Source organism: Myotis daubentonii, chromosome 1, assembly GCF_963259705.1.
Source record: "Myotis daubentonii chromosome 1, mMyoDau2.1, whole genome shotgun sequence".
NCBI classification, from domain to species: Eukaryota; Metazoa; Chordata; class Mammalia; order Chiroptera; family Vespertilionidae; genus Myotis; species Myotis daubentonii.
In genome coordinates, this window is record NC_081840.1 from 36245437 (window position 1) to 36266526 (window position 21090).

The 21090-nt window shown below is 38.3% G+C and overlaps 2 protein-coding genes across 7 annotated transcripts in view; both read right to left on the reverse strand.

Moving 5' to 3' along the window:
• Positions 1–19760, reverse strand: part of TMEM260 (transmembrane protein 260) — a 59219-nt gene extending 39459 nt beyond the window's left edge. For all 6 annotated transcript variants that reach the window (XM_059695139.1, XM_059695160.1, XM_059695131.1 and 3 more), the window contains exons 1-3: positions 19480–19760; positions 11813–11844; positions 10932–11083 (exon numbers count right to left, since the gene is read on the reverse strand). In XM_059695139.1, coding sequence (XP_059551122.1) covers positions 10932–11083; positions 11813–11844; positions 19480–19639 — 344 coding nt within the window. In that variant the 5' untranslated portion in view covers positions 19640–19760. The remainder of the gene's footprint in view (positions 1–10931; positions 11084–11812; positions 11845–19479) is intronic.
• Positions 12500–13039, reverse strand: LOC132234124 (large ribosomal subunit protein eL32-like). The gene has a single exon (XM_059695178.1). The coding sequence runs from the start codon at positions 12976–12978 to the stop codon at positions 12571–12573; it is 408 nt and encodes a 135-aa protein (XP_059551161.1). The 5' UTR covers positions 12979–13039; the 3' UTR covers positions 12500–12570.
• Positions 19761–21090: the final 1330 nt, after the last annotated feature.

The following is a 21090-nucleotide window of genomic DNA, read 5'->3' on the forward strand; positions in this document are numbered from 1 at the left end:
TCTGCCTCCAGTCCTAGGCCCACCATTGCCACCAGAACAAGAGATCTAAAACATATCTGATCTTGTACTTTTCTGCCTCCAACCCTTTAATAAGTCTTCTTTGATTATAAACTACAAGCTCCTCATCATGATACACAAGACCTTTTATGATCGGATCTCAGCTCACCCATAGCTTCATTTTTTGATATAGCCCATCTCACACTTTGTGTTTCAGCAACACTAAATGACTTGTAAGTCTCTGTACTTATGAGCTATCTCTATCCATCTCTGGGTTTCTTTGCACATGAGGTTCCCTGTATCCAGAATAATTTTGCCTTCACTTGGGCAATTCCCACTGATTGTTTACAACTCAGCATAAGCATCACTTTTCCATGAAGTGTTGCCTACTCTTGAACACTATGGTAGTTGCCCTTTTTCCAGATTCTCATTAAATGTATTAAATAGGTACTAGATAGACATTTTTCTATATTTCTAAATAAATAAAATCCTGTAGAAATGTTTAACTGTAACCTAATGAAAACAGAGTAAGGAAACCAGATTTGAGGAACTTAAGATTCTCTAAATAGTGTATTACAGAGCCAAGAGAATTATTTTTGGGCCACTTACACCAGAATAGACATGTCAGCATATTAGTGCATTTTTAAAATTAAAAGTATGACTGAAATAAACATATAAATATGAGATATGTGTGTGTGCTAGGAAAGCTATTTGATATGTTTATACTTTACCTTTAATTTTCAATGCTCTTTAAATAGCAACAGTTTCTATTTACTTCAACCTAAGTCAATTCATTTCCAAATAATGCTTTATAAAATTACTTCTGCCATTATCTAGAAATTCAACTTTTTTTAATTGTAAAAAGTGGAAAGGAAAAGGAAAGATGTTATGGTATTGGGATAAATTGTTTCTTTTAAGAGCTACATCCTATACCATTGCTATCCTTTACTGTTACAAAAGTGGTGTCTTAGTAACAAAATTAGGGGGAAACTGAAGGATTCATTTTTTTTTTTTACTTAAATTTTTTTAATGAAGTGACTTCCATATGGATATATCTTACAGATACTAAGGAATAATCATTTCAGCATTCTGTACGTTAATTCAAGTGTTTAAATATTTTTCAGCAAGAGTATAGAAATTACAATTTACTTACAAAGCATTTTTTTATATTGCTATTTATTCCTTGTCTGTAACATAAATATTTCAAAGGGAATGATAAATAAAATACAGAAGGTTCACATTACTCCCATTGCCTTTCACATACTGCTATGTAAAGGAAGTCTTTACATTTTCTCAAATTTTTCTATGTTAAACAAAATACCTCAGAATTTCCGTCTTATACCTTATTGAACCAAATATCAATGAACCTTTCCTATCGGTATGCTATGTGAATTTGAGATAGAAGAAGATATTAAATGTACAGTAAAAATGATGCTAAGTGATGCTGTAAAAATCACTTTGATGAAAATGTCTAAGACTAATCTAGTCTTAAACTTGTTGAGCAAATGAGGTGATGAAATAAGCACTTCTGTTATCTATTTATGAGTTTTTTAAAAAAGGTATAAATCCTATGAATCTACAGAATTCCTAGGGCCTACAATTAATCCATTACCTGTATTGATTGCTGGGGCCTTTGTTATCCTAGGAGCCAATTAGAATCCCTCTCAGGGAAGGGTGCCCGGGAGTGAATGATTAAAGAAGTTAGCTGTAATCTAACTCTTTGGGGCAATAATTCTAACCAGAACATACACTCTATAGAATTTTTATTTTCCTGAAAAGGCTACAACAATATATTTACAACATTCTTTGGGAAAGTTAAATTGTGTAAGTAGAGTGAAATACTATTCATAAACCTGACTGCATATCTTACTGTTAATTGGTAGTACAAATTTCTGGTTAAGTAATTTTTTTTTAGAAATATATAGAAGAAATGTCCAATCTCACATTATTATTTAAACACTAGAGGCCCAGTGCACGAATTTGTGCATGGGTGGGGTCCCTTGGTCTGGCCAGCGATCAAGGCCTATGGGGGGCTACCAGCCAGCAGGGGGGAGGGACTGCGGGAGGTTGGCCAGTGGCCCCCGATCAGAGCCGAACGGGGGAGGGGGGAAGCTAGGGGAGGGGCCGCGGGAGGTTGACTGTGGGAGCACACTGACCACCAGGGGGCAGCTCCTGCATTGAGCGTCTGGCCCCTGGTGGTCAGTGCATGACATAGCGACTGGTTGACAGGTTGTTTCAGTCATTCTGGTCGTTCTGGTCATTCGTTTGTAACAGTCGCGTAGGCTTCTATATATATAGATGAATTTTAAATAAAATTGCTGTTCTGAGGCCACAAAATGAGCTGTTTGGTATCATCCATAAAGTCAAATGTACAGACAGACTATACATGTAAGTGTTCCTCAAATAAGACAATTGTGATCTACCCAGAGACTAAATCTGATGTTGCTTTTTTCAATTAAAAATGACATAATCAGAAGCAACTTTGTGTTTTCACTTGGCAATCCAGGAGCCCTACTTTCAATGTTCCTTTTATTGTTTTAAATAAATATGCTTAGTAGTTATTTTTTAAGAGACAACCAAGAAATAAGTTTATTTATCTACACTTAGTGTGTAGAGTGGCATCTTAAAATTAAAAGATACACATTTTTCTACTGAAATTGATGAAATACTTCAACAAAACTAATAGTAAACTAGAGAAAGAAAAAAAATTCAAATGAGATTGTGAATAAAATGAAGTCTTTTCACCAGAACTCACCTTTAAATTGCCAAATAGTCTAAACTATTTTCCATGTTAACTTAAGAACACCTTATGATAAAGTAGATATAAGATGAGAAAAAATGTTTTCTATTCTCAACCTAATTCTCATAGAGCCTCACAGAAGAAGCTCAAGGGAGACATTTCTTCAAACGAAATACATATTTTTAGAATCTAACCTGCCTTAATAGAGATAACATCTAATGAGGCTATATGAAGATCACACTTCAAACACCATTACTATGATTATTTTAGTAATGCAATACTGTATTGTAAAAGACACATCAATACTAACAATGAAAAGCAAACTTTTACATTGTTACAGAGGTATGATCAATTTTCAAGGTCTCATGCTAACAGAGTATATCAATTATATGGATGATTCAAAATAGCAAATAATCCAAAATGTACTGAAGTATCTTTTATTTTATATAAATAAATTTTGTTACATATTTATTACATATTTGTTTTTTAAATATAAAATCTATTTTGCAGTGTATGTGCAGTAAATGCACCTACCTAATTGCTTTTTACTTGGGTTGACACTAAAATCATGCAGCTCACGTTCTAAGACAGCAACTGGGTAGTCAATGAGGAAAGATACACCAAGAGTATGATAGTTGTATGGGAAGGGTGATCAAGTATTTAAAATTTCACCCAGATAATGCAAATGACAGAGATTCTCCACTGGGGGGCGGAGATGGGGTAAGAACATGGGATGCTATTAAGAGCATCCTAACAAATGTGAAGCTCAGAATTCCACGGTTAAAACATAACTGCCTTCTCTTCAGTCCACAAAATCCATGAGGCCTACATAAGATGCCTTAGAGAGGTAATGATTGTGCAATAGTTTTCTCACTGATGGAAAACTATTCATCTGTTGACACAGCGGATAAATCAGGAGGTTACAACTTACACCACTGACACAGGTTGCTATTGATGATAAGTGTATTTTTCTTTACACTACCTGGCATTTGATTTTCATGTATAGTCACATGTTTGTCTAACCCTCCATCAAAAGGCAAATAAAAGAAACCTGAGATTCTTTCAGAACACATATTTGACGTGCTTCATTAAATCCACGAATGTATTTGTCTTCAGTGTTACTTGCATGCAAAGAATCCAACATGGAGAGTACACTACCTTCCTTCTACATAGAACACTCCTTGAAGTAAGTGGAGTCGAGTAGAAAGGCCACAATGCAGCAACTGGGCACTACTGGTAAGTAAATTACTCTTAGTGTCAACTCATACCGACGACTAAAAAAATGTATTGGATTACAGTGTGGTAAAACAAGATACAATTAATAGCAAATCTACCTACCACCTCCATCCTCCCAAGTTCTTATCTTTCTGGGCCTTATTCATGAAAATTATATAAATGTTACCTTCTGGCTCATTCACATAATCAACACCCATATATTTATCTCTTCATTGTACCTGGAGAATGGTCAGAGTGGGAAGCTAAGCTACTGAAAAAGAGGTGCACTGCTGAACCTTTCTCTGTCTGTGGCAGTTAACACAGCACCCAACAAATACACACTGAGCATCGACTATGCGCCAGGTAGTCTGCAGGCAAATTATAGTCAGTGGCCACTTAGAGAGCAGTAGAATCTAAATTTTTTCCTTTCATTTTCAAGTTTAGATTTAATGAACATAAATCAATAATTTAGGACATGGTGTATTAAAGCTATATCTATCTCCGAAGCCACCACCACGGCGCCTAAAAAAATGCCAAACATTTGCATCTTTAAAATAAATCTGCAAATAAGTCCTTTTTTTCCACATTTTATAAAAATTTACTTTCACTCGAGATAAAATCCTACCAAGGTTTGTTTTATTTCATGAGACTCAATCAAAAGGAAAAGAATTGTTCTACCCTGAATTTTCAGCTACATGAATATCAAACACCAGTGCACAAAAAGGAAAAGTACGAAGTATTAGTCCTGATTTTAAACCAGAGTAAAATTGGAGGTAAAAATGTAAAAGCGTTCAAAACAAAAAGAGGAAAAAGCACCACTGAAATGGAGGGAATAAGATTATGAATAGCTTCCATAAATAAAATGCAATCACACAATTTCCATTACAAGTAAGATTTATGCATTAACCAAATAAATGAGAAAGCTATTCACAGCTTAGAACAATTCACTTTATTATATCCCATCAACTTATACCTGAATATCTAAAAGAAAAATCCTGGACTGGGCTTTATAGAAATCACCATCATTTACTTTACATTTTACTAAGTGTTCATGGTATGCCAAATAACCTGCACAACGGGAGGCATTATCTTCTTAAGCACAACCTAGTTTAAAATAACTCCCAAATTACAGATTTTTGTCAATATTGTTTGAAATGTTTAAAAACACACAAGACCTCAATATTAGCTTGTTACTCAATTTTGATAGTGTATTTTGTATTCAGTAGCAAAATCGAAATTGGTTGAAAGTATATTCCAGCATATTAGTCTCAAAGGCATGGGCCAACGCATCATAGTAAGTTACTTTTAACTCAAAACTTAGAAAATGCTGCATAATTTTTAAAGTGTTAAGATCCTAAAGGTGTATGAGTAAACTTAAAAGATAGAAATAATAAAAATCAACAAAATGAGGGTATTAAACTACTTTCACTAGCAACCCTAACCAACTTAATAGACAATAGAAAATTAGTATTCAGTAGTCTTGTTATGCAAAGTTAAGAAGTATGTCTTAACATTTGAAACCATCCAGCCTGTTTCCTATTGCTATGGCTTTGAAAAGCAGAAAATCTATAGGAGTTATGATCTGTCATTTTATTTGTAGTTTTAAGAAATATATGCATTTATTATTATAGCCATAATGACTGATGACTAGTTCCAGTGGCAAAATCTCGGCAGGAAACAGATTTAGCAATTTAAATGTTTTATAAGTTTTTGTAATTGAGGAAACTTTTCATAATCTGACATTTGTTAAAACCACTTATTAGAAATTATGCAGCACAGTAGCTGTGGAAATATGAGCTAGCTTCACAATTATAAAGTCAGCCTATGTAGCCCTTTCCTATTGTATATAGTGGCATAAACCCCACGGCGGCCTATCAGCTAACTGGCAGGCAGGGGGCTGCTCTATTCAAAGTGAGAGATACAAGCTGCAGGGCAAAAACCTGGCAGCTCCCATCTGACCCCACAATCCCCTACTGGTGACAGCTCCAAGCTCCATGGCAAATTAGGCCTTCTCATATTACAATTGGAGAAGACAGATTCCATTAGCAGTATCTGAAATTGAGTGGAGAGCTGCACTGTTATCAGACTTGACTCATAAGCACTGCTATTAATCAGAGCTATGATAGCATTTATATATTTCAAGCTATCTGCTGCCGCTGTGATATTCTGCTACAAAGGGTTGATGGGACTTAGGAAAGTGAACAATAGAGCTTTCTGGGAAAAGCAGAGTAAATCAAGAAAGTCTATGACTTCCGTACATTCTGAAGGGATTGTGGTTTACATAAATTTTCTCCCAATTGGAGATTGAGCTCTTCCTCATCTTACACATGGGATTTAGTTGTCACTCAATGGTAACAGCTGTGAAAAGGTGAAGCGGCCCACCGCTCAGAATATTGCCTTCGCTTTTAAAGCAATTAACCCATGAACAGGAGGATACCTGGTGATATCAAAGGGATTAGGCCAGGCGGTGCATTATTAACATTTCCTTGAACTAATTCTAACTCTGACTAGCTGTCAGAAAAGACTCTACAGTCTTAAAAAAGAGTTTTTGCCCTGCTTTTTTCCCTTCAAAATGAAGTGCTGCTATTTGAGCCTAATATGTCCCTCTACTTATAAGAAAATGCAAATGAACCAAGCTCTTAATATGCTTACCCAGTCTGAGTCAATGCAATTTCAATACAAGTATGAGAGAAATGTATGATCAATTAACCAGGGATCAAGACAGATAGTCTCCTGAATGGAAATTAATGCTCCAGTACTTTTCATTCTTCTTCAACTACAAAAACTTGGTGACTACTTGTTACTTATGCATAGTTACCTCTGAAATTAGGCAGAGTTTCACATTATTCTCTACTGCAATCATCTAGAATACTCTTTGAGTTGAAAATCCAAATGTCCCTTAAGCAGAAGATTCTACATTCTCTAAGGTATGCCATTTTTCTATTCTTTATTGAATGGAATCTTAGCTGAAGCTCTAAGAACAGCAGGCAGAGTGCTCAGAATCAAGCGTTCCTTTTTCTAATCAAATTAATTTTTAGAAGCAGCATAATGTTTAGAAACATACAACTTATAAAAAATTAAATACCCCATAAATAAAGTAATGGCACAAAACAATTTGCCAACAGATATTTAAATATTACTGAAGTTGGTTGCAGGTTCTTTGTAGTAAACAGGCAGTTTCCATACACCTTTAATTATTATTAATATTCATATATTCTAGGTAACCTGCTTGACATTAAAAGATCTGATTTCCTACTGTGCAATATTAATGGTCTCAAAGTTTTTAATGCAAGTTTCCTGAAACAGTGCCTTTTAGAGAAAATACTTTAAAAACTGCCTGTTTAAAGGTTGGTAATTTTGTCTTTCTTTAAAATAAGCACTGAATTTTGATTATAAAAACTAAAACAAGTTTACTTTCGACTGACCTGGGTGCTCAACAAATATTGCTGAATCAGTCCTTCTATAGCTCCTTTTGGCCCCTAACAGTTTGAAAAGGATATGCTGACTCTCAAACCTGTTGAGATTAATTCCCTGCCTTGCAGCAACCAAAGTAAATGATACAAGATATGCCCTCATCTGAGATCATAAACTATTTAAATTTTTCCTGAGGTAAAGAATTTTTATGCAATGCTATCCATTCTCTTTTAGTGATACCAGGATATATGAAATGTAAGCACATGGATGTTTAATGATAGTGATTTCACTATTCCTTCCTTATTAGTATATAGGACCTAGTCTGATGTTTCTTAGGAAATAAGTTTGAAATTCAAGTACAAGGCAATGCTAAGTGGTGTTCATGTTAGTGCTTTACATTTTCTATAACTTTTTTTATGTTGTATTAATGGGATTTGTGAATTTCAAATGTAACACTTTAAATATCATACAATCAAACTCAAAAATCATTTACTTTAATGGCCTTTAAAAAAGAGAAAATCCCAGTTCCTATAAAACACTAACTGTATTACAGTCTTAAATGCACAGATGCACACATTAATAAAATGAATACTATGTAATATAAATTAAATGTATTACATTAAACTCCCTTAACATAATGCATGCTTAAAAGTACCCCTGAAGGGGACAATATATAAATACATACAGAAACAACTGGCACAATCTTACTATTTTTAATTCAATAAACTACAGTGACACAGATAGCTTTCAATGTGCTGTTTTACTCATATGCTTTCCACATTAGGGCAAAGCAAATATATAAATGATTTCTTGCCAAACACTAGAAAAGATTGACAAAAAAATGCAGTGTTAATGACATCTTACTGCTTTTAAAAGCAAGAGAAAGATGGAAGAAAGGCAAAAATTACATAGTAATTGGAAACAACGAATAAATCCGTCTCTTAATCAAGTCATGTTTACTGAAAAAAATGGAGCTTTTTACATCAACACATTTAAACAGAAATTTGCTTTTGAAATACAATCTTTGTTTAAAAGGTACAGAAGGTCTTTATGTCCACCCAAGAGCTAAATATAGTGAATGCTATGTGAACTATTACCTGGAAAAAAAACCAAACCTGTTAAAAGAATTAATTTACTGCACACCAGTCAGCATTAATCCCATATGTACAGTAATGTTCTCTTAAGTGACAGGAAAAAAAGAATAAAACAGCTTCCTGGATCAAAACCCCTCAATATGTAACAACAAAATAGAATGATGATTTGGTGTGTCAATGAATAAAGTAGTGAAATGTCTCCTCAACGAAGTCTGATAAAGGAGTCAACCTGCAAAGGAATACATTTACTGTACGGTGGGACTGGAAAAAAGCCGTCAGTGTAATGGCTGTACAAAAACTGCATCCTGCTGTTGGGTTTATACTCACAGAAGAGAGGTTTTAAAGGTTAAGTTCAGGTCATACAACAAATGAAATTGTAACAAGCCAGCTGACATTGTATAATGTCTTCTTCCACTCAATCAATAGGCTACTGTTCGTCCTATTACCATAGAGATGGCTTGCTCTTTCCCGAAGGGTGTCTATTGTTTGACAAAACAGATTTGCCACTTGAACTAGGTTGCTCCCAAAGGACGTGTACCTTGTCAATTATTTGTATTCAAAATAATGAAGTATTTTCATATTAAAATGCATGTAAGAGATAATATTTTTAGATCCCTTTTCTGAAAGAAAGCAACTTTTTCAAAGTACTATATTACTAAAACAACTTAAATATCCAGTTTATCATATTAAGAGTTTTTGGTTTAAAACATGTAACAGCAAGTACATAAATTTATCATTAAGACTACATATTAAAAGAAAAGGGTTACAGGCTAGTGTGCTAATCCAAAACCCATTAGAGTCAAGCATAATAATTAATAAAAGCTATTTTAAAATCTAGAAAACTCAAAGGGAAATTACTGTCCAGAAGTATTTGGATTCTATAAAGATAAAGATTTTTACGTATGATTTTTATAGTGATTTCCATGTAGAATAGCATCAGCAATTCATATACTGAAAAATATGGAAAAGTTTTAGAAAGAAAAGCTCTTTATTTGTATAAAAGCTATTTATATCCACACAGCATTTAAACATATGTATATGTTATAGAAATGGTCTTCTAAAATACAGATGAACTTCCTAAATACAAGTATTAACTTTCTTTACATGTCTGTCTTAAATGTCTTGTGAAAATTAATAACTCACACATTCAATATAGAACAGGTAAGTCTAAATTTCAACCTGAACACTTAAAAATAAAAAAAGATCAGTTTTCCTATCAACAGAAATAATGATAGATTCTTAATTATAAAAGACTCAGAAGGAGCAATCTAAAAAGATTATTCTAATTATTTAGAATAAGAAAACATTAATAACATTCATAATACAAATAAATCCAAGCAGAGATGCTACTTTAAACATTTCATGCTTAAAAAATTGGCTATCACTGAAAACCTGTAAGACTGAAATAGAAACAAATTAAATAATATAGATAAAAATTTAGTGAATGATCAACTATTATAACATCTGAATCTGAAAGCTTTCTACAAATAGATTTAAAAGCATAAAGTCATAATTATGTTAACTTTTACCTTACTATAAATAATTAAAAGAGAATTTAGAAAATATTTAGCTGAGGGGCAATATTATGACTAACTAAAATAAAAACATTCATCTCCAAGATGACATTTAAAATTATGTCTGTTCAAATTCTACTATATTTACATACAAAAGTTATTTGTTTTATAATCAAACCTACAATAGTTTTTGAAAGAAGTGTTTTAATTTGGCATTCCCTTTGCAGGAAGTATAATTTGTATTTTTCACTCTAATCCTCTTAGGCATAGGTTAGACTGAGTTAAGAATGAAGGAAACAGAAATAGCAAAGACAAATGAGTTCACCAATATCCTTAAACTAATGACCCATTTTTTAAAAGCAGCGCTGTAGCCTTCAAAACTAAGAAAGCCTTCCATCAATGAAATAAGTGGGGTCTAATTTGCCTATTTTCCCTACAGCTATAATGGAACAAAGTGAAACCTTACTAAAACCACATCCCAAATGATTTCTTTCGTTAATAGCCTCATTTCAAAAGGTATACAACATGTGCATATTTAAATACAATAGAATTCAGTATTAGCTCTGAACCTGATGGGCAGCTGCCCATCAGCAATACTTTGAGTAATTAAAGGACATTTATCATTTACCCAAAGATGAACTTCATATGGTTGGGTTAAACTGGCCCATCTGCATTTTCATAAAATGACGAACCTTATTAGTTCTGCCTAACAGGAGAACTGTGATAATGAACTGGTGATACTTTCATGCCATTGTATGAAGCAGAATTAACTGTGTAATCATTTAGGGGTCAAATGCATATGAAATTACTGTAAATTAAGAAAGTGAAATCGCATGGGTTATATTGGAAAACCATTCAAACAATAACAAAAATCATTTTTTAATGTATGTATTTGGGCAATAAGAAAATTACATCTCCAGTTAGTCCAAGTGGATTTTAACTAATCAACTACTTTACCTGAAAACGGTGAAAAAAAGTAATGATGCAGCTGCTGCTCCAAATAAGCCACACAGAAAATTGACTCGATAGGCAACGGAGCCAAAAGGAAATAGTATAATGGCCAGTTTAGCCACCAGAGTGAACAAAGGATAGCCAGGAGGATGGGCAACCTGCGGAAAAATTCACAAGTTAGAAGGTTCCCATCTAGTAAAGGAAGGGTCACACTGGCTTTAATTAACAAGTAGCCCTCTCCTCAGGCAAGTATAAGATTAAGAGCCAATGACTAACTGTTTGAATAGGGGCTTTCTATTGTAATCCTTTTGTGCCAGTAGAAATAAATATTTTCTTTAGTGGATTTGGCAGCGTCTATCACATGGTATGTCACCTAGAGAAAGGGTGACATATTTCATTGTCAATTCTTAAGCAGTTTGTTCTCTGGGTTCATAGTACATTAGGGTCATTTTAAAAGGCTACTGAAAAAAAGAAGCAGGTTCTGAAATATCGTATTGGTGAGAAAGTGGAAAGACCACACTGCTATCCGATTACCACCATGCTGACAGTCCTAAGGTCTTGCCTAAAGGGATCATGCACCATAATAAAGTTTATTAAATAATAAACTTATTAGAACTGTTAACCCGATTTATTTTATTCTCCACAGCTTAAACAAAATTTAGGGTGATAATAAGCCGGCTACTGTACATATAGTAAAGACTTTGCTTTATAATTTAGTTTAATTGGATTTAAAACTTAAAGTAAATTGTCACGTACTGTACTTATAAGTTACTAAAAACTGGGGTTTAAAAATAAATTAATCTACTTTATTCCATGCTTAATTAAACTTTCTTAATTCCTAAAACTGTTAATGAGAGCATTGATTAAACAATAAAACTAATACTTACTCCAAGCTCATGTGCGGCTGTGATCAGTTCCCCTGTGAAAAAATAATGTAAAACCAATAATGACTATTAGAAAATGACACTCCTCCAAAGTTTTCAAAATCCAAATGCTTGCATTGGGGTTTTGCATTAATTTGACTGGATAAAACTAAATCTGCAGAGATTTAACAGCGTGAATAGTCTAAGAATATTTTCCACCTTAGGTCTTACTGAATAAACTATCTTTGGTAGCTTTTAGTAACTGGTCAGTAAAAAAAGGCGAACTCTATTTTTACGAAAATGCTTATTTTCCCTCCCGAAAGTTGTACACACTTGCAAATATATTTTTTAAAACTCTTAGAGAGCATTAATGTAATATGCTATATTATCCCTCAAGAATTCAGTACAGAACTGTCTATAAAGATGTAACCGTATGAAATGTAGAATGTGCAGACATCTGAGGTTTGGACACTCCAAAGAGTGTGCCATCCTGCCCTACATCTGACATTTGAATACCTTCTCTACATTAATTAGGTGGATACCTTTAAACAATTTCCAAGTGTTAATTTGCTCCAGATTATTTTGGTAAACTTTGATTACTGTAATATATTTTTTCAAACTATTAAATCCTTATACTATTTACATAGCCCTCTATAGTTCCTTGCCATTACTAATTATTTTTAAAATTATAATGCATTCATTCAATGCCCGTTTTGTTAATATTGCTTTCTGGCAGAATTTTATGATTTTATTAACACAAATACAATGTGTACACAATCTGTCTATTCATTTTCTTCGCTGCGCAGCCTGGCATTGGGATTGGTGACTCTGAGGGCCAGCCGGGCTGCTCTTTCCACAATGGCTTTGCGGATCTTTGAGGAGACATTCTGAGCAATCTCAGCACAGTGAGATCTGTTGCACATCAGCAGCACTTCAAGCTCCTTGACGTTATGGGCCAGAAACTTCCAAAAGCCACTGGGCAGCATGCGCTTTGTTTTCTTGTTGCTCCCATAACCAATGTTGGGCACCAAGAGCTGGCCCTTGAATCTTCTACGCACCCTATTGTCAATGCCTCTGGGCTTCCGCCAGTTCCGCTTAATTTTGACATATCGGTCTGACTGGTGCCGGGTGAACTTCTTGGTCCTCTCTTTGACAATCTTGGGTTTCACGAGGGGTCTGAGGGCAGCCATGGTGCCCAGTAGGAGATGGCTGCCACCTCCATAGGCAATGCAGAGGAAGAGACTGTTTTGTTAATATTTTAAGTATCCAGAGCATGGGGACTATTTTTGACTCATCCGTGTATACTGTAATACAGTACAATGTAAGAAATCAAGCAATATTAATTGATGATTCATGAAAGTTTTATTACCTATTAGGAAATGTATTAATGTCCATTTTCTATCCTTCAATGATTATCAATATTCTTAATCTTTACTGACTGCCCCAGCCACAGTGTAGGCCTTTACCTTCTCTGGCTTGGACTACAAAAGCATTGACCAATCTTCTATTTCAATTCCTCTTCATACTGAAATCACTTATTAAATGCCACCCCCAACTAACTCCCCCAAACTGCAAAAGGCTAGTCAGCCGTGGGCAAACTACGGCCCGCGGGCCGGATCCGGCCCGTTTGAAATGAATAAAACTATTGAAAAAAAAGACCGTACCCTTTTATGTAATGATGTTTACTTTGAATTTATATTAGTTCACACAAACACTCCATCCATGCTTTTGTTCCGGCCCTCCGGTCCAGTTTAAGAACCCATTGTGGCCCTCGAGTCAAAAAGTTTGCCCACCCCTGGGCTAGATCATATCCCTCATCTAAAATTTCTCAATGGCTGCTCTCTGCTTACTCAATGAAGTTCAGATTCCTCAGCGTGACATGCAAGCCCTCTATGGCTTCAAGTTCCCTTTACAAACCTACGCTCACCTCAGTCAGATCTGATTACCCACTGTTCCTCAGGAATGGTCCTCTTTCATGCCTCTTATCACTCATTTCCTCACCTGCTATTCTCTTCTAAATCCTTCAAGGCCAAGTTCAATTGCCACCTTCTCAGTGACATGTCTCCTTACATATACCCGGCTCTGCAGCTAACTCCCCCATCAGAACTAACTGATCACTGCTTCCTTACAGAACCTGCCTGAACCTCTCTATTTAGCATTTATTTAGATTGCCTTTTATTCTGGTTAGTTGCTTTCATTTCTGTCTTTTCCATAAGTTACAAATATTATCCTAATCAATTCTGGATCTTGTCAAGACATCACCACGTCTTCCTCCTCTGGCCACACACAAAGACTCTAATTCAAGCTCCGGACATAGAGGTTGACCGACACCTATCACACTGTCATCCTTGCTCCTTAGACACCCCTCTTAGGTAAATGACTGCTTACATCATGGAACCCCCAAAAAAGCACCTAAAGACCGATATTGCTTATTTAAGTCAATTACTTACGGGCATATTTTAAGTTTTCTGAAGATATTCAAGAAAACCTTAGAAACCAAAGGTAATTTTTGTATCTCACATACTTTTCAAAGAAATTGTTTATGATCTAAAAATGTCTAGAATAACTGTTCCCTTTGTAACTATTGTCAAGTATATAGTTTTGTTCTAGAATAGGATAGTTCTAATGTCTTTAGTCCAAAACTATTTTAACCAAATTTTTTGTTCTTCCCCTTCTGTAGGTGTAATGAAGTACAGTGCAGTTCAAAATGTCAAGGCCACTAGTCATTCTCTTCCATTTAAAATGTTAACATTAACAAAAATAGCCCATTTTCTCTATTTATCAGTAGAAAGTCAATATGCTGTTATTCTTCGCCGGTGTTCTGTTTAGTATAAGGATAATTCTGGAATATGACAAACTTCCATCAACTCTTATCAAATGTTAAACTAAAATCTATACAGAGAAGATACTACTGTTCAAAGCAAAGCCTATAACTGTATCTGTGATAAAGAGCTAAAGGGAAATATTACTCTTTTTTGTTGTTAATCCTCACCAGAGGATATTTTCCCATTGATTTTTAGAGAGAGTGGGAGAGGGAAGAGACAGAGCGAAACATCAATGTGAGAGACACATGGATTGGTTGCCTCCTGCAAGCACCCCGACCAGGGCTGGGGAACCTGCAACCAAGGTATGTGCCCTTGACCAGAATCGAACCTGGACCCTTCAGTATGCAGGCTGATGCTCTATCCACATTGCCAAACTGGCTAGGGTGGGAAATATGACTCTTAAAATTACGTATGATAAAGAAAAGAAAGGACATGAACAGTCAAAAACAACAAAGAGCCTCCTGGGTCCTTGCTTCCTCCCAACCTTCCACCCTACTGAAATGTAAGTCCTACTACCACCTGCAATCAGAATTATCTGGGTGCTTTATAAAAATGACGATTTCTTGATCATACCCCAAATCTACCTACACTAAGACCCGCTGGCATTGGGGCCGAATTTTCCCAGGCAATTCTGAAGTATATTCAAGTTTGAGAACCACAGCTTTTTGTCTTTCGTGATGTCCTCCTTCATGCTTTTTATCACTTGTCTGGGACACAAACGGTAGCAAGCTTAGAATTGTCAGCAGATGCCTAATCATTAAAAATGAGTTCCTTTACATTATAATTCTTATAGTAATTATATTGTCAAATACCAAGTCTGTTAAAGATGGTTTTCGAATGTGAATTCATTTTCCCCAAGAATAACAAACTGACGTGAAGGCTAGATTCTCACCCTCTCCTCCGAAGGACTGAGCCCTCCTACCCATAAATCAACTATGTGTATCAAGTGGTACAAAAGATTGGCAAGGCCACACAACAGGATGGATTGATGGAGTATAGTTTAAGACTTATCAGGAAGAATAATACATGCTTTTTATTGGTTTTGAGATGGGTTGTTTATTGATATAAAATATATTTCATAAACACAAATATTCAAGGAGAACAGCCCATTCAACATAAAATTATCAAAGATATGATTATACAATTTATCATTCCCCGAAATGAACAAAAATACTAGAAGTGACTACTATTTAGTGTCAAACTAAACAAATACAAGCACCTAAAAAGTTTCTTGGTAACTCAGTGAATAGATAACTTTATTCTTTTGGGAAAAATTAAAACAGCATTAATAAAGACAAGGCAACAATCACAGATTTCAAACACTCTAAATATCACTATATATGTGATGACGGATTTAACAAACAATTTATGAAATTCTTTGACAGAGAGTAAAGGTTAAGAGAGCATGGTTTAAAGTCAATCTTTTTGGATTCTTTCCTTGTGACTGCCCCTACTTTCTAGTTGGGTGACTCTGGACATCTCTTAGCTTTAGTTTTCTCATTTATAAAGATATTTATTTTTTCCACTGATTTCTAGAGAGGGAAGTGGGGAGAGAGAGAAACATCTACATGAGACACATGAATTGGTTGCCTCCTCTACCCACCACAACTGGGGCTGGGAACCTGCAACCGAGGTAAGTGCCCTTGACCAGGAATCAAACCTGAGACCCTTCCATCCACCAGGTGATGCTCTAACCACTGAGCGACCTGCCAGGGCTATACAGATATTGATAGTAACTACCTTATAGTTATTGAAAGTAACTACCATATTGGTAGCTGGGAGGACTAAAACAATAATCCATGTAAAGCACTTAGAATTATGCCTGCACATAGCAAGTGCTCAGTCAAGTATTAGTTATTATTATTCATCACACCCCCCATACTCAGTTTCAATCAACCATGGTAAGTCCTGTCAGTGGTTTTCTTTTGGGAAAGGTACAGAACCACCTAACCCCTGACTAATGCTCTCCAATGTCAAAATCCTCACAAAAATAAAGTTATTTCTCTTATCCTATCTAATAATAGACAAACATGGTAATTGACTGTACCTTTGCTATGCCTCCCATTGGCTAATCAACACGATATGCAAATTAACCACCAACAAAGATGGCGGCTAATTTGCATACTGCAGGCAGGGCGGGACAGCGCCATCCCGTCTGCTCCACCGCCATCCAGGCCTGCTATCTGCAACCCGGGGTGGCGGGCATCCCGTGTGCGACCCGACCGGGGGCTGCCGGGGGGGGGGGGGGGTGCAGCAGTGATCGGCCGGCCCGCCCAGGCCTCCCGTGTGCGACCCGACCCAGGTTGGCGGGGCGGGACAGCGTGGCTCCTCTGTCACCCCAGCTTCCTCATCACAGCTCCCTTGGGGGCCTAAGCCTTTAGTCGGACATCCCCCGAGAGCTCCCTGGCTACCAGAAGGATGTCTGACTGCAAGCTTAGGCCTGATGGGCCTAAGTCAACAGGTGGACATCCCCCAAGGGGTGCTGGACTGCAAATGGGTGCAGGCTGGGCTGAGGACCCCCGCCACCCCGCACAAATTTTTGTGCACCGGGCCTCTAGTTTAATATAAGCCTTGGAAGCATGGTGACTCCATTCCCCACTATTCTCATGAAACAATCCTCCTACATGTTGAGCAGGACCTGAAAGAATAAAGGTAATGACTGGAAAATGGAACATCAAGGATCCTCAAGTGTGGCAGGCGGCCCTGAAGATGACTCCTAAGGACCTCCAACTCCTGGTATTCTCACCGTATAACCCTCCCCCAGAGAGCGGGCTTGAGTTATGGACTAACTTCCGTGATCAAAATAGAGCAGTGGTATATCACCTCCAAGATTAAGTTACAAAATGATAAAGGGGCCATCTCTTCCTCCCGACACAGGTTAGCTCACCCGGACCCACTTGGCAAAGAACTGGATTGAGCTTATAAGCGAGTCCTCCCGGAGCTGAGCCTGGAGAGGACTGCAGCCCAGCAGACACCATGACCGCAACCTTGTCCTGAGGAAGAGCACCCAGATCCCTGCTAAACATAAAATATGAGCTAAAAAATATTCATTGTTTTAAGCAAGTATCTTGTTATGCAGCGAAGGTAACTACAGATACACTCTCTGAATATAGGGCACTGACAAAACTACTGGCCATTAGTGGACATTATTGCATGATCACTCCAGTTGGCAGCAAGACAAAACCTATTTCTTATTTCTTCTGGGGCCAAATACAAAACAAGAATTCTCGTGATTTAAATGGCACACGAGTCATGGATTTCTTTTTAATAGAAGAAGCTTGCTTTAAACTACAGCCTGACTTCCACTATTTTAAGTATTCTAAGTATTCTCCCCCAAATATTCTGCAAGACTGGTTTCTATTCAATAGTCATGAAAATACCACCTCTTCTGTGGCCCTTCCTGACTGGCCATTCAGAAGGAGCCACTAGATTTAAAAAAAGAAAGACAGAAAAAGCAAAAGCTGTGTGTAGAATTTACCCAATGGAATACTACTACTCCGCAGTAAACAAAAGGAGGCCATCTTACTATACTACCCTTTGCAACAGCCTGGACAGATCCGGAGAGCATTATGCTACGTGAAATAAGCCAGAGAAAGAGACACACATGATCTCACTCCTGTGTGCAACATGATGAACAAAATAAAACTAACAAACAAAATAGAAACAGTCTCATAGGGAACAGGCTGACAGCTGTCGGAGGGGAGGGGACATGAGGGGCTGGGTGAAAAAGTGAAGGGAATCAGTGGTTCTCAACCTTCTGGCCCTTTAAATACAGTTCCTCATGTTGTGACCCAACCATAAAATTATTTTCGTTGCTACTTCATAACTGTAATGTTGCTACTGTTATGAATCGTCATGTAAATATCTGATTTGCAGGATGGTCTTAGGCAACCCCTGTGAAAGGGTCGTTCGACCGCCAAAGGGGTCGCGACCCACAGGTTGAGAACCGCTGGATTAAACAAACGAAAACTCCTGGACAAGGACCACGGTATGTGATTACTGAGGGACAGGGGTGGTGTGTGTGTGTGTGTGTGTGTGTGTGTGTGTGTGTGTGTGTGTGCAGGTGGGGGAGGTAGAGCGGTAGAAGAGGATAAAGAGGTGATAAGCGGTGATGGAAGCAGGCGTGCCTTGGGGTGAATACCAGTACAACACACAGACGATGTGTTATAGCACTGTACACCTGAAACCTATGTCACTTTATTAGCCAATGTCACCCCAATAAACTCAATCGAAAGAGAATTTAAAAAATAAAAAAAAAAGAGCTATTAGCCACCCCTTCGCAATCACACCCCCCTCACTGTCCACATTGACTTATCGCCACTTCGCCCGTCTCCCGGCACCAGAGTCCTCCCCGCGAGACCGTTCACCTGTCACCTCTGCCGTGAATGCCTCGGCCCGGGCACAACTCGCAGCGGGAAGACGTGTGCACTGAATGGGAATGGAAAGCAAAAGGGTCCAGAGCAGCGGTTCTCAACCTGTGGGTCGCGACCCCTTCGGCGGTCCAACGACCCTTTCACAGGGGTCGCCTAAGACCATCCTGCATATCAGATATTTACATGACGATTCATAACAGTAGCAACATTACAGTTATGAAGTAGCAACGAAAATAATTTTATGGTTGGGGGTCACAACATGAGGAACTGTATTTAAAGGGCCAGAAGGTTGAGAACCGCTGGTCCAGAGAAATGCCGGGGGACGTGGAGAGTGCGGTCCGTCCCAGCAGAGGAGACGGACAAGCCCGGTCTCAGAAGCCGGAGGACTAACGAAATCACAGGCGGGAGGAGGGGGGCGCGAAAGCCCAGGCCTGGCGGGACGGGTGTCGACCGGGGGAGAGGGGCAGGAGGGGCGGCCCTGAGAGTACTTTACCCGCGTCTCCCCCGGGCACGGAGGGGGGCAGCGTGAGGGCGAACACGGCGGCCACGGCGGCGAACACGGCGAGCCCGCCGCACAGGCCCGCGGAGCTCCGTGGCCCCGCTCGGGCTGCCCGCCCCGGGGCCGGGCCCCTGCCGTCGCTGTGGAGGCCCATAGGCCGGTGGGGACCCAGGACGGGGGACCCAGGAGAAGAAGCGGCGATCCCACGGATTCCGGGCAGCACAGCTCTCAACTTCCCGCAGCGGGGAGAGCGCCGTGCGCGCGGCGGAGGCGACTTCCGGGTCGGGCCTCCGCAGGCCGGCCCGTACCTCCCTCTGCCGGAGCGGGGGGGGAGGAAAATGCTGGGCCTCGCAAGGCCAGGCCCTGGGAGTGTTCTCACGCACTGGGGTTTACACAATTATAATATGTTTTTTAAGATCTCATAATATGGAACATATTTCTCTTGAGAAGGCGATCCTGAGCATAAGTCGGCAGCCTCCATGGCCATCCCCCCTTTCTCACTGACTTGGTAGGGTCTGACAGAGACAGAAGCTGGCGGGAAACCGGAGTGAGGAAAGGCTGCTTCTGCCCCATCTGGTGTGGGGTGGAACTGCACGTGAGGACCAAGATGAGGCGCCCGGAGCCCAGTGTTATATGCTTACAGCATGTGCAAGTAAATCGATAACTAATTTGATCGCTTGTGTTTACTACGATTGACTATAAGCCCGTGTGCTAATTATTAAATCGCTGAGTAATTTTCAGAGAGATTAAAATAACTCAATTGGTCTTTTTTTTTCTTATGGCAAGAGGAAAACTCAGCAGATGAGCTGAGAAACTTGAGTTTCTGTGTTAATGCAAATAGTAATTCATATCAAAATAGTGTTGTCTCCTACTTTTTAAGGAAGAGGGGTATTTGGATGGAGTTTTGACCACCAAGTGAGAAGGAAACACTGTCCTTCCCGACTAGCAGCAATGCACAAAGGGGGATTCTTGCACAACCACATAGCACACTCTTAGTAAGATTCTTAAGCTTGCATTTGACATTATTATCGCGGTTCTTCTGGAATGGGAGGGGAGGAGGGCAGCCTCTGTGAAATGTATCTCAAAGTACAGTGCAGATCGGTGACCACCTAAAACTCGTTACAAGCAATCAGACAGGAACGCGGTGACTCCGCTATAGAGTAACGTACATCTACACTGACAGGCAGTCATTGAGCCAGCACACCTTAGTCTTGCTCAGGTACCTACACAATGCGTTCTCGCCTATACTGGGAGTCCCTGGAGGGCAGGAGCTGTGTGATAGGCTGCTCCTAAAATGGCTTCCAATGATCCCTGACTCCTGGTATTCACTCCTTTGTGTCATCCTCTTCCACTGTATGTGGGCTGGATCTAGCGACTCCCCTCTAGCAATAGAATAAGACAACAGTGGTGGCTGTCACTTTAGGCCAGTGATGGCGAACCTTTTGAGCTCGGCGTGTCAGCATTTTGAAAAACCCTAACTTAACTCTGGTGCCGTGTCACATATAGAATTTTTTTGATCTTTGCAACCATAGTAAAACAGACTTATATTTTTGATATTTATTTTATGTATTTAAATGCCATTTAACAAAGAAAAATCAACCAAAA